The sequence below is a fragment of the Thyridium curvatum genome (genome assembly GCF_004353045.1).
Source record: "Thyridium curvatum strain D216 chromosome Unknown NODE_61_length_262293_cov_79.419913, whole genome shotgun sequence".
NCBI lineage: Eukaryota > Fungi > Ascomycota > Sordariomycetes > Thyridiales > Thyridiaceae > Thyridium > Thyridium curvatum.
Window position 1 is genome coordinate 222,605 of NW_022156816.1, and position 14,653 is coordinate 237,257.

Sequence of the window (14,653 nt, forward strand, 5' to 3'; positions counted from 1 at the left end):
ACCATCGCTCCCTTCATGTTTCTGATGAAGAACTAGCAGTCCGAATGGGGCACCGCAGTCAATCAAGCCGCCTCGGCACGAGAACCGTACAGCTTCTCTGCCGCATCCTTGCTGATAGGCTTGGCCTTGTTGCCCTCGAGAGTGTCGTCGCCGCCGAGCTCCTTGAGAGCCTGCTCGCTCTTCTTCTTGGAGGCCTCGCTCGTGTCTGTGAAAGAGGTCAGCGCCATATTCTATGGAGGTTGATTCAGTGCTTTTGAGTGGCTACATACTTGGGTTGGAGAGGTTCGCCTTGTGGCCGCTGATGACGTTGGAGATGTGCTCCTTGCCCTGGGTGAGCTCCTGCATGTCGTTGGACATGACAGACTTTGCGCCGGCAGAGTCCATGATGGCTTTTCTTGAAGGATTTGCTTGTGAGAAGAGTGTGATGGATGTAGTGATTGTTGAAGTGATCGATGCAGCGCTGTATGTGTGGTTTGCAGCGGAATCCGATCGGTATTGATTTGGGAAGAAGGGAAGTAAAAGATGGAGGAAGTTTATCATCGGGTGTCCATGTTACTTTTAATTCCAAGACAATCGTCGATTGCCCTTGCCATCACATCCAAACTGACCAAACCCCTGCAAGCGCCGGCAGTGACGTAGGGCTACTTATGTAGTTACGTTTCAAGGCCAGGACAACAATCACCCACGCGACAGGCCTCAACGGTCGCTTTCACTGTCACCAGGCACGAATGGTGTAAGGCAAACAGCTCTGACAGGCTGCACTTTGTTTTTCGGTGACGATGAAACTGGCTCTTGCGCGACCAGCCAGCGCGTTTTTGACAGGTGCAGGACGGGAAACATGCGTCATACGTTTTGCATGGCAAACCAACATTCACGCCCCGCGTTTGAGGTGATCGACACACACACACACACACACACACACACACACACACATACAACAACAGGAAGACAGCACACCACCAAACCCCGTTGTTAGTTCCGACTTTGATCGGCATGGGCAGCTGCAAGTACTCCCTAGCTGCTTATGCGGCTATGCTAAGGCGTGTTGACGTCGTATGTTCTGGGCCAACCTGCCATTCCCATATCGCCGTAGACATCGATTAGCCAGGCTCTTGTCAGAGTCGTTTGACATCAGCGTTCACTGGAGTGCAAACTGCATAAACAGTGAATGTCGCGACTGAAGTGGCATCGGTCCGTAGTGCGCATGTGCTCCTCTGTTTTCAAGGCGCACTCGTCCTCGCAATACCTGAGGTGAGGTTCCTCATACTACCGGCTCAATGACAATCATGATTGAGAAGTGCGGGATAGTACACTTGAGGTCTTCCTACCGCTCGCATCAATAACTGTAATCGATTATGCTTCTGTAGCAGGATATTGGCAAAGACCTTCATGCGTGTGTGGGCCAAACGTTGGTAAGATAATATCCATATCGACAAAGTCATTTCATTATCAAAGGTGGACCGGAGGGAGAGAACCCTAATGAATACTTGCATATCTAGCGAGGAGACCACATGGAAGTAATGGTCAAAATGCACTGGGGTTAACTGTTACTGAACAAAGGCCCGGCCCTTGCACCGTGTTCAATTCTTCCCGCGCCGGTGGGCCGATCGGGGGTTCCGTCATCAACGCACATGCCACCCCGATGTCTCGTTTCTTCCCTCTTATCAGCGCTTTGGTCACGCATAACTGCAAAGGAGAGCTTCAAGAACGAGCAGTTTTGAGATCTTGCGATCTACATGCCATTCAGATATGGAGAAAAGAACCGGTAGTCACTCCGCTCGGGGCTGACGACCAAACGGCCATACGCAGCCGAGCCAAGCAACGAAACAAGCACGAGAGACAATTTCGAAAATGCTTGACCAGATGTTCCCAAGGCGCCTGCCGCACTAGACCCGGCCCGCTAGATCAGACGAGGACTTGAAAAAGTGAAAAAGGAGCAAACGAGCCTGCACTATGTGGGACATCCAAGAATATGCCTCGGGACCATAGAGGAGTCGACCCGTTCAAGTACTTTTGCATGTTGCCAAGCCAGCGAGTTCGGATCAGATAAGATCGATACACCTCTTGATCGCGCGTTTGGTCTCACCATGGGCGTCCAACGGCCGGGAAAGGGCCCATCTCGACTCCGCACTGGCGGCTTGGCGGTAATTCTTCGATGCTCCTCGTGGCCATGGCCCGCCCTTTTCCCCTCGCTTGCAGCTGATCCATCTGGTCCACAGATCTCGTGGAGGTCAGGAAGTTCCTTTCTTTCGCTCTCATCAGACCATAGAAGGCCGGGCCCGTTTAATGTCACCAATTTGAGTAGTGTTCACCGAGCTGCGGACAGGGTTGTGCAGATCGTCAGTGGGTGGAGGATCTTGGGAAATGTCTGTACAAAAGGGATGACAGTTGGCCCAGCTCAGTTCAGCTCGTGTGAGGCTGATTGATCTTCGCCATCGTTCGTATGTTAAACAAACAAACAATATCTATCAGCCAGCTAGGCATATCTTTCCGAGACCAGAAATGGCTGCCCCCTCCAGGCCCCAGGGCGCCCAGGAGCGCCCTCCATCATCCAACCAAGAGCACAAGCAGAGCCCTAGCGTGGATGAGGCCTCTCTCTCGGAAGAAAAGGGAAGGTCCTGGGGTGTGTTGCAGTCGGATCTGATTCGAAAGGCTCCCAAGAAATGGATCATTCTCGCCTTTTGCGGGTATGTGCATCGGAAGTGTAAGATGCCATGTATATACCTGCATAAACTGACGGCTGGCCTCCAGTTTGTATCTCATGACCTTCATCTTCGCCTTTGAAAGCCACACTACTACGACCTATGCGGCATATGCGACCAGTAACTTCAAGGGCCACTCGCTCCTAAGCGCATCCCGGGTGGTCAATGCCATTACCATGTTGCTGACGTATCCGATCGTGGCCAAGCTGTCCGATGTAAGTCCCAGAGACCATCACAGTTTCATTGAAGAAATCATTGACGATGGATCTAGCTCTTTGGCCGCGCCCAACTCTTCGCCTTTTCCATCTTCCTCTCAGTCATCTCCCTGATCCTCTTTGCCGCGTGCCAAAACATCGAGACATACTTTGTAAGTTGACACCGACCTCAGCAACCCCTTAGCAGCCAGCATCTCAGAGGACCCAGAGAAAGACTTACACCTCGCTCCCCTGACACAACAGGTCGCCGGCTTCTTTGGCGCCATCGGCAGCGTCGGCTTCGGCATCACCCAGCAGATCTTCATCTCGGACGTCACGACCCTGCGCAACCGCGGCATCTGGCTCTCCCTGCCCGACACCATCGCCGGCATCCCGACGCTGTACCTCGGCACCTACGTCGCCGACGCCTTCCTCGACGGGCCCGGCTGGCGCTGGGGGTACGGAATGTGGTCCGTCGTCGAGCCCGTCTCGGCCCTGCCCCTGCTGCTCACCCTCTTCCTGCGCGAGCGGAAGGCGAAGAAGGAGCAGCGCGCGCGGTCCGGCGCCGTCGTGAGGCCCAACAACGTCCTCAGCGAGATCCGCCCCGAAGACTCCCTGCCGACCAAGGCGTACAAGCTCCTCTGGGTCGAGCTCGACCTGCCCGGCGCAGCCCTGCTCATCGCCGGCCTCGCGCTCGTCCTCGTCCCCGTGTCGCTGACGGGCCGCGGCAACAGCACGGCCTGGGGCAACGCGTCCTTCATCGCCATGGTCGTCGTCGGGTTCGTTCTCTGCGTCGCCTTCCTCGTCTGGGACGCACGGTTCGCGCGGAAGCCCTTCATCCCCTTCAAGCTGGTGCGGCACCGCACCGTCGTCGCCGCGTGCGCCATGTGCGTGCTCGACTTTATGCACTACTCGCTCTTCACCGTCTTCCTGCCCAGCTACCTCCAGGTCGCGGGCCACTTTTCCGCCGGCCACGCCACGCGCATCGAGTAAGTCCCGTCCCTTCTTTGCTGCTGCAGCACCTGCCAACTCAACCCGGTCGTTTTCCGTGAACACTTCCTAACACAACAGCAGCAACTCCCTCCGCGTAGCCTTCCAGATCGCCTCCCTCGTCGCCGCCCTGCTCATGCGCTACACCAACCGCGCAAAGATGTGGGTCCTCGCCGGCGTGCCCCTCTGCGTGCTGGGCCAGGGGCTGGAGATCTACCTCGTCAACGTGGGCGGCACGCACCCGGCCGGCGAGGCCGCCTTCATCGCCGCCAAGTCCCTGGTCGGCGTGGGGCGCGGGTTCTACCAGACGGCGGCGCAGGTCTGCGTGCAGGCCGTGGTGCGGCGCGACGAGGTCGCCGTCGCCACGGGCGTCTTCTTCGCGAGCATGAACCTCGGCGGCGCCGCGGGCACGAGCGTCGCGGGCGCGGTCTGGCGCGCGAACCTGCTGCCGAAGCTGGCCGAGTACCTGCCGGCCGCGGCCAGGGGCCGGGCGGCGCAGATCTTCGGCTCCATCGTCGCGGCGCAGAGGTACCCCGCCGGCTCGCCGGAGCGCGCCGCCATCGACCGCGCGTACCGCGAGACGCAGAGGCTGCTGGCGATCGGGGCGACGTGCATCCTCGTGCCGATGCTGGCGGCCATGTGGTTCGTCGAGAATGTCGACTTGAGCAGGAATCCCAAGGGGATGAGCAGTGATGATGAGAGTGAGGGTGAGGGCGAGGGTGAAACCAAGGTGGAGAGGAAAAATAGGGTAGAGACGGAGAAGAAAGTGCAGCTATAATGGGTGGCCGACTGTTAAGATGAGCGGATAGAAGAAAGAATGGGGATTGTAGTTCTCGATCCGAGGAGACTTACACAACTTGAATATACCCCGAGTTCGTTCTATTGTTAGATCTATCATGTTGACGTCGACAACAACACCAAAGGTCGAGTATGCTAATATAGACGTCTCACGTATCCTCCAGCATCACTGCGCCGTAATCACGTCCCTACTCGTACTCCTCCAAAGGCCAGTCCTCAAAGAACGTAGTCAGCCCCCGGCTCAGCGAGCACGCAATCACCGTCCCGTGGTCCTCCCCATGAAACACCTTGGACGTGAACCGCTCCAGCTTCCCGCTGGCCCTCAGCCGCCCCGCCATGGCCACCATGTGTCCGACCATGTTGCGCTCCTCGCCGACCCTCCTGCGCTCCTCGTACCTGTCGTCGCTCTCGCCCCTCCGCCGCGGGGGCACCTGCTCGTCCCCGCCCGCAAACATCATCAGCTGCGGCCTCTTCTTCTCGACCCCGCCGTCACCACCAGCTGCTCGCTCCGCCGCAGCCCGGAAGGCCTCCTCCTCAGTGAGGAGAAACTCCTCGTTCCACCACACGCTGGGACTGCTGACGACATAGCAGTCGAACCCCGCAGCGGCCGGCCGGGTGAACAGCACGTGCAGCGCGAAAAGCCCGCCGTACGAGTGCCCGTACAGCGCCTCGCGGCCGATCTTTGCGTCGCCGCTCCCGCTCCCGCTCCCGCTTCCGCCGCCGCTGCCGCGGCGCTGCGCGATGCGCCCGTGCACAAAGGGCCGGACCGTCTGCCGGATGAAGTCGGCAAAGACGTCGGCGCCGCCCTCGCGCTCCGGGTCCGCGCCGGGCGAGGGGGGCGTCAGGTCGCGGCCGCGGCGGGGGCTGAAGACGCCCGGCGGCGGGTCGGCGGCGAGGGGGTAGCCTATGGCGACGACGACGGCGGCGGCGGCGTCGGTGGCGAGCGCCGGGACGGAGAGACGGCGGTGCAGGGCGTCGAGGGCGGTGAAGAAGAGGGCGTTGCCGTCGGTGCAGTAGCTGTTGTCAAATAGTCAGATTTGTTGCCATGATACCTTAGAAGGAGGTCAGTGTGGAAAATTGTATTCCGACTTACAGAATGTGCACCGGCTTACCCGCCTGCGCGGCGTCGGGCTTGCTGCTCCAGCTCAAGGGAAAGCCGATCTGGATGAGGTACTCCTCGCCGGCGGCGCTCTTGACGATCCATTCCTCGGCCGAGGGGACGGCCACAGGGGCGGCCGTGACGGGAGTTTGCATCGTCTTTTGTCTTTCGTGTAGTGACGTGGAAAAAAGGTCGAAAGACAGTAAGTTGTGGATAGCGGACGGAGACTGCCGGATCAGATAAGATGCAAGATGATCAGATAAAGAACACAAGAACCCGCTCGCTGGAGAATAGTAATATCGCTTCTGCGGCTGCTTGACCGGAATCGGCCCTCGGTCGACAGAAGTAGCGTGGAAGACGAAGACGGCGTGGAGCTGGCAGTGGGGACAGTCAGAGCTGCTTCTTGGCGGGAGGAAGTATGAAGTGAAGCAACATGCGATGTACGAACAGTGCCGGTGGGAAATTCGGCTTCCTGTCTGCTCTCAATGAGCTGCGGATGGTCAGGGTAGAAACTGCATCGGTGTGGACCAGACGCCGTTTTGGTCTACCAGCAGAGCCATCATGCCGCAACAACACCACAGTATGAGAAGGACTCGGCGAATTCTCACAAAGTCGATCAAGAACACATTGGGTGATTAAGTTGTTTACATTATGCATATCGTCGTGCTATTATTGTACATGTGATGAATAAAAAAGGAAAACCCACGCCTCTCAACACCTAAACATAGCTGACTTGGATATCACTGTCATAAGTTAGTTTTTCCCTCACACCTCGGATACTCATAGGCAGGAAACCTCATCGAAGACACCCTCATCATAGTCGCATATTCATCTCTCGCGTAATGTATACCTCCAAACAATCAACTCGGACCAAACCATCAAGGTCCGTCATGTCTCCCCTCACAGATCATCCGAGCAAAAAGACCCTAGACCATGTGCTCCGGACCCCTAGCCGGCGGCACACCAGCCCCGACCGGCCTGCGCACAGACGGATCGACACCATTAGTACCATTAGCAGTAGTAGCAGTGCCGTGGGTGCCGTGGCCAAGGCCGTGCCCGCCGCCAAAGCCGTGGTGGTGCTTCTCGCCGTAGTGCGACGAGGCGGCGGCGTCGGTGCCCCAGCCGACGCGGCGCGTGAAGACGGCGGCCGACAGCTCCGGGCTGGCGAACTGGAAGGGGGCGCCGCGGTGCAGGGGGATGTGGTTGTAGCGCCAGTCCCAGACGGCGGCGTAGGTCATGCGGTAGGCCGAGAAGGCGAAGACGGTGCCGATGACGGCGCCGGCGAGGATGTCGTACCAGTTGTGGAACTCGTCGATGGTCAGGGCGCCGCCGATGAGGCAGGCGCCCAGGAGGGGCGCGTAGATGGCGATGAGCTTCCACATGGCCGGGTGGTAGTTGGAGAAGACCTTGAGCTTGGCGTTGAGGTACAGGTACAAGAAGACGAAGCCGGCGAAGGCGGCGGTGGTGTGGCCCGAGGGCATGGACTCGAGCGAGTCGTTGATCTCCTTCTCGTCGCCCGTGCAGACCTCGCGCGTGTAGTAGATCTCGCGGAAGCCGGCGGCGTTGTAGCCCTCGCCGACGATGCCCGGGTTGTTGCTGGCGAGGGACAGGTCGGGCTTGCAGACGGTCAGGAAGTGCGGGCGCAGGCCGCCGATGAGCCACTTGATGAAGACCTGGAAGACGGCGGCCGAGATGAGCGAGTACAGCAGGCCGATGACGGCGTTGTTGACGTCCCAGAAGGAGCGGACGCGGATCTGCATGCAGAGGATGATGAAGATGGGGATGACGGAGGCGAGGAAGGCGGCGAGCCAGATGGGGACGATCTCCTTGCGCATGGGGTAGGCGAACTCCGGGTAGACGACCTCGCCGTCGGAGAAGGTGATGGCGAAGGAGCGGGTCGGGGCGGGCTTGGCCATGTAGACCTGTGCGCGGAGGAGGGGGTCTTGTCAGCGTGCCTGAGCAGAGAGGTAGGTCTTCCAAAAGGTTACTTACACCGAGGCCGATGGCGCCCATGGCTGCCATGGTGATGATGTCGAGCCAGGTCGCCTTGAGCCACTGGCCAAAGGTAGGGCGGGTGGCCATGGGGTAGGGCTCGCCGTGGTGATGGCGGCCGTGGCGACGCTCCCGGACCACGCCGTTGTTCGTGGCGGCCGCATCGCGACGTCGGTTAAAGAAACCCATCTTGTTCACTGTGGACGGCTATGTTCCTTTGAGTCGTGTCGACAAGATCGAGGATCTCAGTATCACCTTCTGGGGACGGTCAAGTCGGCCTCACCGTAGAGTGAGGTGGCCAGGGGTAAAGGGGAGCAGCGTGTGTCGAATTATTGACGTATTGTTGGACTCGGGGTTGAGGTAGAAGAGAGAGAAAGAAGGAGAGGCGGCAGAGCCTTGGAGGCTTTATGAACTCAAGGCGGTGCAGGGGAGGTTGGGGGGGGTTTGCTGGGGGGTGACGATGCCATCATCGGAGATCGGCCTTGCTTGGCGTGTCACTGTCACCGTCACTGGCGCGTGTGCTGCGGTGTCAGTGGGTGTGCACATCAATTACTACCTAGGTCTAGGTACCTAACTACCTGTAGGTATCTGGTCCTGTGTGCTGCGATGAGGCAGAAGCTACGATGGCAGCGCGTTGTTTGACGTCATGGATTGGGGGATTAGCCTCCGGGTGATGGTGGGACGGGCAGCAGCAAGAACTGGGACAAGGGCCACGGCACCAATAGTGAAACAAAGCCTAGACACTTCTGTCCAGTGCCTGAAAAGGGAGCTTAAGTTTAACGTTATTTTGCATTATGTCAAAGCATGGGATGTCTGGTGTCATCTCTCAGTCCATGGCTCCGCACTGCATCGACGATGTCTGCGACGACCTCGACTTGGAACATCCAATCACCTGGACAGTGGGTTTGATAGCCTAAAACAGCACCGTAGGATTAGTAGGATCAGTGGAGTCAAGCCCCCGACAGAACTCCAGGGCCGCTGCAATTGGGTCAAGCCACCTGTATCTCAGGGCTGCCCCACCAAACTCGGCGCTGTGGCTGCCTGTGCTTGGCCCGATGCGGGACAGCCCTGCCGGCTTGGCAGCCACAATGACGTCCCCATCCGCAAAAACTTGGCAGAAAGCTTGTACTTTGGCGTTCCTGGCAGACGCCATCCGTCAAATTGCGTCGCGTTTCCGATGTGCTTTTCCTTCTGCCGCGACAGGGCCGGAGAGTTTGCGCCGGATCAGCATATGTGAGCCAGGTGCCTCTGATACCGACCAAACTGCATGCATGGTGGGCATGTTTGTCTGACCTGGCACTCCTGGCTGGACTACAATACGTACAGTCAAGACAAGGACATGTCCATCTCTTGCAGCTGTTGGACAACTCATGAGCAGTTCCCCTCCGGTTCTTGCTTTCGGCAATGGGAACACCAGCGACCCTGATGAAATTTCTTGTAGTTGAGATTGGAGAGGCCGGATCTAGCCGCGCAGAATGTCATCAATGCAGCATGGTACCTTTGTGCTGAGAGCCAGTCGCGTGTGCTGGTTTCATCTCTGCAGGCCCACGTCCCTAGATATTGGCTCGTGTCCCGATTATTCTCTCGGTTGCCCCTGTCCGGCGGTGTGGACCTTCCCGAGACAAAGTACTCCATCCCGCAAACAGACCAGACCCAGATGTCGTGCCAGCCAGGCTATGGAGTAGATCAAATAAAGTTATATTGATTCCTTCGACATACTGAAAAAGAAAAACAGAAGTGAGAACAAAACAGCAAGGATAACAAACTCACAGACCTGTGTTTCCAGCCCCAACTAGCAGCGGTTTTCCTATTCCCAAGCCAGCCCACTCCCTGCGCCGCCTTCAGATTCTCTTGATCTCTCCCATTCTTATGAGCTCGTTCATTTGCCATGTTTCCAGTCCTCACTCAGAACGGGCGGCAAACGCAACATCCTCTCAGACAAAATAGAACGAATCTTTTGCCATCTTTCCAGACTTTAGACGGAGCCGACCGAGTATTCGCCTCTGTTTTGATACGTTCAATATCGTTCAATGCCATTGCTCATCGCAAGCTGAAGAGAGACCCAAAGAAATCTAAGCCGACTAGAAACTATAGAAATCAGTCATGCCACATGAAACGCAATTTCATATAGTCCCTGCGCTCCTTGCTCGAGAGCTGTGATCATATCGAATCCCAATCTTTCGACATTTTGGGCAGGGTTGTCATCTACGATGGCCTAGCGCTAAATGTAATGGTCATTATTGAATACTACAACCCGATCCAGATCGCCTCGGGTTCCTTCAGCTGTGCTGAGCGGGCAGGTGCGTAGCCGTCTAGTGATAAGCCTGCAGCGACCTGAAAGAGATTTTGGTAGACCACCTCAACTGCTTGCGTAGTACCCCCTCACACCGCAAAGAAGTCTCAGCATAGCTGCATATAACTTGGTCAGCTCCTCTCTGAGGAGGGCTAAAGCATTACTGCGGTATTATCCCAGATATAAGGACTCAACCAAAGTAGATATAATAACTTGTGAACGGCCTTGAAGCCTCCGGTATTAGCGTGGGCAGTACAGAATCCATTAAATACATGTTTATAGTAACCTGACATGCAGCAGGTCAACTTAAGCAATCACATCTACAATACTCAAGAACCCTTTCACGCATTAGATCTTCTTACTATACATGTCTCATACAAGAGTCTTCTTACCGTCAATAGCTGGATTCCATTTTCCTTGCTAGAGTCGATCATAGGATACTTCATAAGATCACAGGCAGGTCAGCACTCTAAGTTCTAAACATCTATTAATCTTCTTTACTAGGGTAGGCAACAGCTATATCCCACCTAGACACTACCAGTTATTCAATAGATTTCACTTCCCTTCAAATCTACAAGGAAGCTAGCATTTAAAATACAGAAGAAGAGCAAAAGTCCAGAGGGGGAAGAAAGGGATAGAACTCAATCAAGTTCAGCGTATCCTGCTCTAGGACTCTATAAGTGTAAATTCATGATTCATGAGCTTAAAGTGCACAACACTAACATTGCATATTCCATGAGCAGGAGTCTATGGATTTGACTTCTCGTGGTGCAAGGCATAGCAAGGTTATACAACGCTGCACAATGGTCGGCAAGCGTCGAACAACGTCATCAGAATGTGATACACCATCACACTAGGGCGGCCACGTCCCGAAAGTGCGTCCACTAGTCAACGAACAGTCGGCCGAAATCATCTTCACGTATCGGTTTGAACAGGACTCAGTGAACGCTTATCCAACCGTGGACTGCGCAATCGAATCCTCAGGTATCCGTGTACGCAAACACTGGCCAATGCCTGACAACGAGACTTGTCGTCAGTCCTTGTTGTAGCACGAAGGAGCGGGCTGATAAACAACCACCTTGGACGTCCTGGCTTTCTTGGAAAGCGAGGCGCACACTATCTTTTAATCCACGGCCACATAGTCTGGTTCACATCTCGAGGGAACGTAAAGAGTTCTGGCAGTCCCACCACCGGATGTGCTCCAAGAAAGTAAGCTGGCCAAGATCGTCGTCCTGTCTGGGCTGGCTTGAGCTCCGGCATACGTGGCATCTAACCTCATTGAGGCATGCTCTGAGGGTGCAAAATGGCAGCGAGACGGCCAAAGAAACTTCCAGGTGTACAGCGTCGTGGATCTGCACTTTTCTAGAGAGTCAGTGGTCAACCCCCAATCCCAACCTCGTCGACGCTGGGAAATGAGCATCATATGGAGGCCGTGGTTCAAGTCCCGATGGAAGCGAGAAGAAAGACCAAGAAAGCTCGTCCGTCGTCTTTTGCTTTTGCATGACAAGGCCGATTCCGGAAACGGGGTTGTCTTCGACAGACAAGAGTAGTATGATGCTTTTGGTGACTGATGACTGACGACTGATGACTGATCAACTTTGGTCATTTCTTTTCCCGCCCAACGGTTCAAGTCTCACTACATCGGCCTCGGCCTTGGCGTCGGCGGTGAGGCTTGCTTTCAGCTCTCAGCAGGGATTCCTCTTGCTTCTTAGACAGCTAACCGGGGCAAGATTGGGCACGTGGCTCACTTAAGAAGGGAGACCGTTGGGCTTGGCGATGCAACCAAGGCGCGGGAGCTGGCCATTTAATGCCATCTCTGTGCAGGGCCTGTGCACAGATGTGCCTTAGTTAGCGCATAAAATTCTCGGAGCTCCGCCCACTCCGATGCACTTGTTGCTTGTTCCCTTTTATTGCCTGTCTGACCCCCGATTTTGCGCTGCTGGCTTTCCCGTTTTTCTCCGCTTACGTCAACATCCCTGGTGTCTGTGTCTGTCTGTGTGTGTACTCCGTAGAGCGTGAGATGCAGCAGCAGATGCGATGCCTCCGCGACGCGCATGCGACCTATGCTACAAGCGCAAGGTATGTTGGGACGACCGGGCGAGAACGATGAAACGAAACGGAGCAATTGTCCATCGGATTAACAAGGGGGAATGGCTCGTATAGATCCAGTGCTTAATCACGACGCCCGGCGAGCCCTGCGATTGGTGTAAGAACCAGGGTCGAGAGTGCACCTTTGACAGGGCGGCGGCGGCCAAGGACCCGAATAAGAGGTAAATCTTCGCACCTGAAGAACACCCCCGGTGTGCCCTATCCGGAGATCTAAACGGTCGAGTGTGTCTGGCGCCTAACGAGAAAATGCCAGAACCACAACCGACATCGTCCAGGAGCTGTCCCACCGCGTGGAAGAGCTCGAGGATGCCCTCAAGTCCGCGCGGAGGGCGTCCGCCGGCGTCACGCCTCGCTCCGATATAGTATCGCCGCGGCCGTCGACCAACAACAGCCCGTACGATGTCATGTCTCTGACCGCCATCACGGGCGACCAGCCGTCCAACACCATCTGGACCCTGCCTACCGACTCCATACAGTCCCAGTCGCACTCGCCGCAGGCATGCCCATGCGACTCGACGCACAAGCTGTCGAGGTGCCAGCTCGGCAACAACTGGTATTTCAAGGGCGTAGGCATCCTTTCGTCACGGGGGCAGGAGTGGATCTCGTACGGCGCCGGGCAGGACATCTTCCTCGAGAAGTTTGAGATCTTCGACAACCCCGTCAGCACCAAGCCGGAGCTCGTCCCCATCCTCCCCGCGGGCTCGAGGATATTACCCCCCGAGTTCGCATGCAGACACCTGGTAGGTGTCTTCTTGAGGTCGAAAACCTCATTGGTCTTTCCCATCCTCGACAAGGATCTCATCGAGGGAACGATTGCAAGGGCGTACGACACGAGGCAGAACGACCCGAGGAGTCGGACATCAGCGGAAGCTTGCCTCTGGGCTATGTTTGCTCTGATCAACCGCCTAGGCGAGGCCGCACCGCAGACGAACTTTATCCCCGAGGCGAAGGCGTGCGCGCTGGAATCTAAGCGGCTGCTGTTTGTCCTGAACGGCGCAGTGAACTTGGATTGCCTCCAAGCCAACCTGTTATTGGTGAGTTCCTGGCAGAAAGGATGGTAGTTCTGTGACCAGAAGGCTGACATCCCAATCTAGTGGGCATATCACAAGATGCAAGGACGATGCCGAGAAGCGTCGGTGGTCTTCACAAGCGCATGCCGTACCGTCTGCTCCCTCGGCGGCCATGTCCTGCTAGACAGGCTACCCTTCGCCCCTCAGCACATCCCGACGTTTGACCAGATGACGACTTTCCACATCCGGAGGTTATTCTGGATTTGTTACTGCTTCGACAAGGACTCCTCGATCCGCACGGGAATCCCGCCCATCCTCACAGAAGACTACTGCGAAGTCAGCGACCCGGGGGAGTGGATCAACCAGCCGCCGTCGTGGTACAACCAGTCGCGAGACCTGGAACTGGCAAAGTTCAAGGAGAAAGCGAGCCGCCTGCTGTGCTCGCCGCGGGCGTTCAGGTACACAGAGGGCGAGCTCCTCTCCACGGTCCGCCAGCTCGACGACGAGCTCGAGGAGTGGCGCCTGTCGATCGAGCCGCGCTACCGGCCCAAGCTGTCCGTCCCGGAGAGCCCGTCGGGCCCGTGGTCGTCGGACATGAGCCTCGAGGACCGCACGCGCTCCATCAACCTGCAGCTCGACTACCTCTTCACCATGATCTACATCCACATCACCGTGCGCAAGTGCGGCGACTTCAAGCAGAACCTGCCCGACGCGCTGCACACGGCCGTGCACTCGAGCGCCGACCTGTCGCTCGAGGCCAGCCGCTCCATCTTCCGCTTCCTGCACGCCGTCGTCGACTTCTGGAAGGACGAGTCGGTCTGGGTCGTGTCGCACTACGCGCCCGTCGCCACCATGCCGCTGTTCGTCAACGTGCTCATCCACCCCGTCGGCAACCCGGCCGACGACGACCTGCAGATCCTGGCCTCCATCAGCAGCATCACGCGCCGGATCCCGACCAAGGGCTTGTCCAAGGCCGAGATCGAGCAGATCCAGGAGGTGGGCGAGTTTGTCATGGAGCTGATTCGGCTGTGCCACAGCGCGGCATGGAAGGTGAAGAAGGGGGACAGGGAGAAGGATCTTGATATTATTCATGAGTGAGTGTAATAAAAGCAATTCTCTACGGAGCACGTGGTTGGTGGCATGGGTCGAGGCGTAAGAGGTTGTGTTTCTGTCTGGTGGACATGATATCATATCATTGTTGTGTAGGTTTTGTAGGCAGGAGTCTGTTTTCAAGATGAGGAAAGTATTAAAACTCAATAACAACCTCGGCCCGAGTCGTTAAGAGATAAGACAGGACATTATAACACTATGGTCTAGTCCAGTGCTCATCTTGATAGCTGCCAATGCCACGACAGATTGTAACTATTTGACAAAGCCCACCACCAATGCCGCATATCCGACTTGGAGTCCTCTACCTGACTTGGCAAGACGATAGCCGCGTGTTTAATACTTCGTACATGATAAAG

The 14,653-nt window shown here is 56.5% G+C and overlaps 5 protein-coding genes across 5 annotated transcripts; 2 read left to right on the forward strand and 3 right to left on the reverse strand.

Annotated features, from left to right (window-relative positions):
- Positions 1–62: 62 nt before the first annotated feature.
- On the reverse strand, positions 63–384 carry E0L32_008945 (uncharacterized protein; the record flags this gene model as incomplete). The annotated part of the gene is made up of 2 exons (XM_031143855.1): positions 63–205; positions 270–384. 2 exons carry the CDS (start codon positions 382–384, stop codon positions 63–65), a joined length of 258 nt encoding a protein of 85 aa, XP_030991634.1.
- A 2,118-nt stretch (positions 385–2,502) lies between these two features.
- Positions 2,503–4,664, forward strand: E0L32_008946 (uncharacterized protein; the record flags this gene model as incomplete). Its single annotated transcript, XM_031143857.1, has 5 exons — positions 2,503–2,687; positions 2,752–2,917; positions 2,974–3,069; positions 3,161–3,885; positions 3,968–4,664. The coding sequence occupies 5 exons, from the start codon at positions 2,503–2,505 to the stop codon at positions 4,662–4,664; spliced, it is 1,869 nt and encodes a 622-aa protein (XP_030991635.1).
- Positions 4,665–4,872: 208 nt separating this feature from the next.
- On the reverse strand, positions 4,873–5,938 carry E0L32_008947 (uncharacterized protein; the record flags this gene model as incomplete). Its single annotated transcript, XM_031143858.1, has 2 exons — positions 4,873–5,701; positions 5,778–5,938. 2 exons carry the CDS (start codon positions 5,936–5,938, stop codon positions 4,873–4,875), a joined length of 990 nt encoding a protein of 329 aa, XP_030991636.1.
- Positions 5,939–6,709: 771 nt separating this feature from the next.
- On the reverse strand, positions 6,710–7,964 carry E0L32_008948 (uncharacterized protein; the record flags this gene model as incomplete). Its single annotated transcript, XM_031143859.1, has 2 exons — positions 6,710–7,705; positions 7,776–7,964. 2 exons carry the CDS (start codon positions 7,962–7,964, stop codon positions 6,710–6,712), a joined length of 1,185 nt encoding a protein of 394 aa, XP_030991637.1.
- A 4,141-nt stretch (positions 7,965–12,105) lies between these two features.
- On the forward strand, positions 12,106–14,285 carry E0L32_008949 (uncharacterized protein; the record flags this gene model as incomplete). Its single annotated transcript, XM_031143860.1, has 3 exons — positions 12,106–12,147; positions 12,453–13,211; positions 13,272–14,285. The coding sequence occupies 3 exons, from the start codon at positions 12,106–12,108 to the stop codon at positions 14,283–14,285; spliced, it is 1,815 nt and encodes a 604-aa protein (XP_030991638.1).
- Between the last annotated feature and the right edge of the window lie 368 nt (positions 14,286–14,653).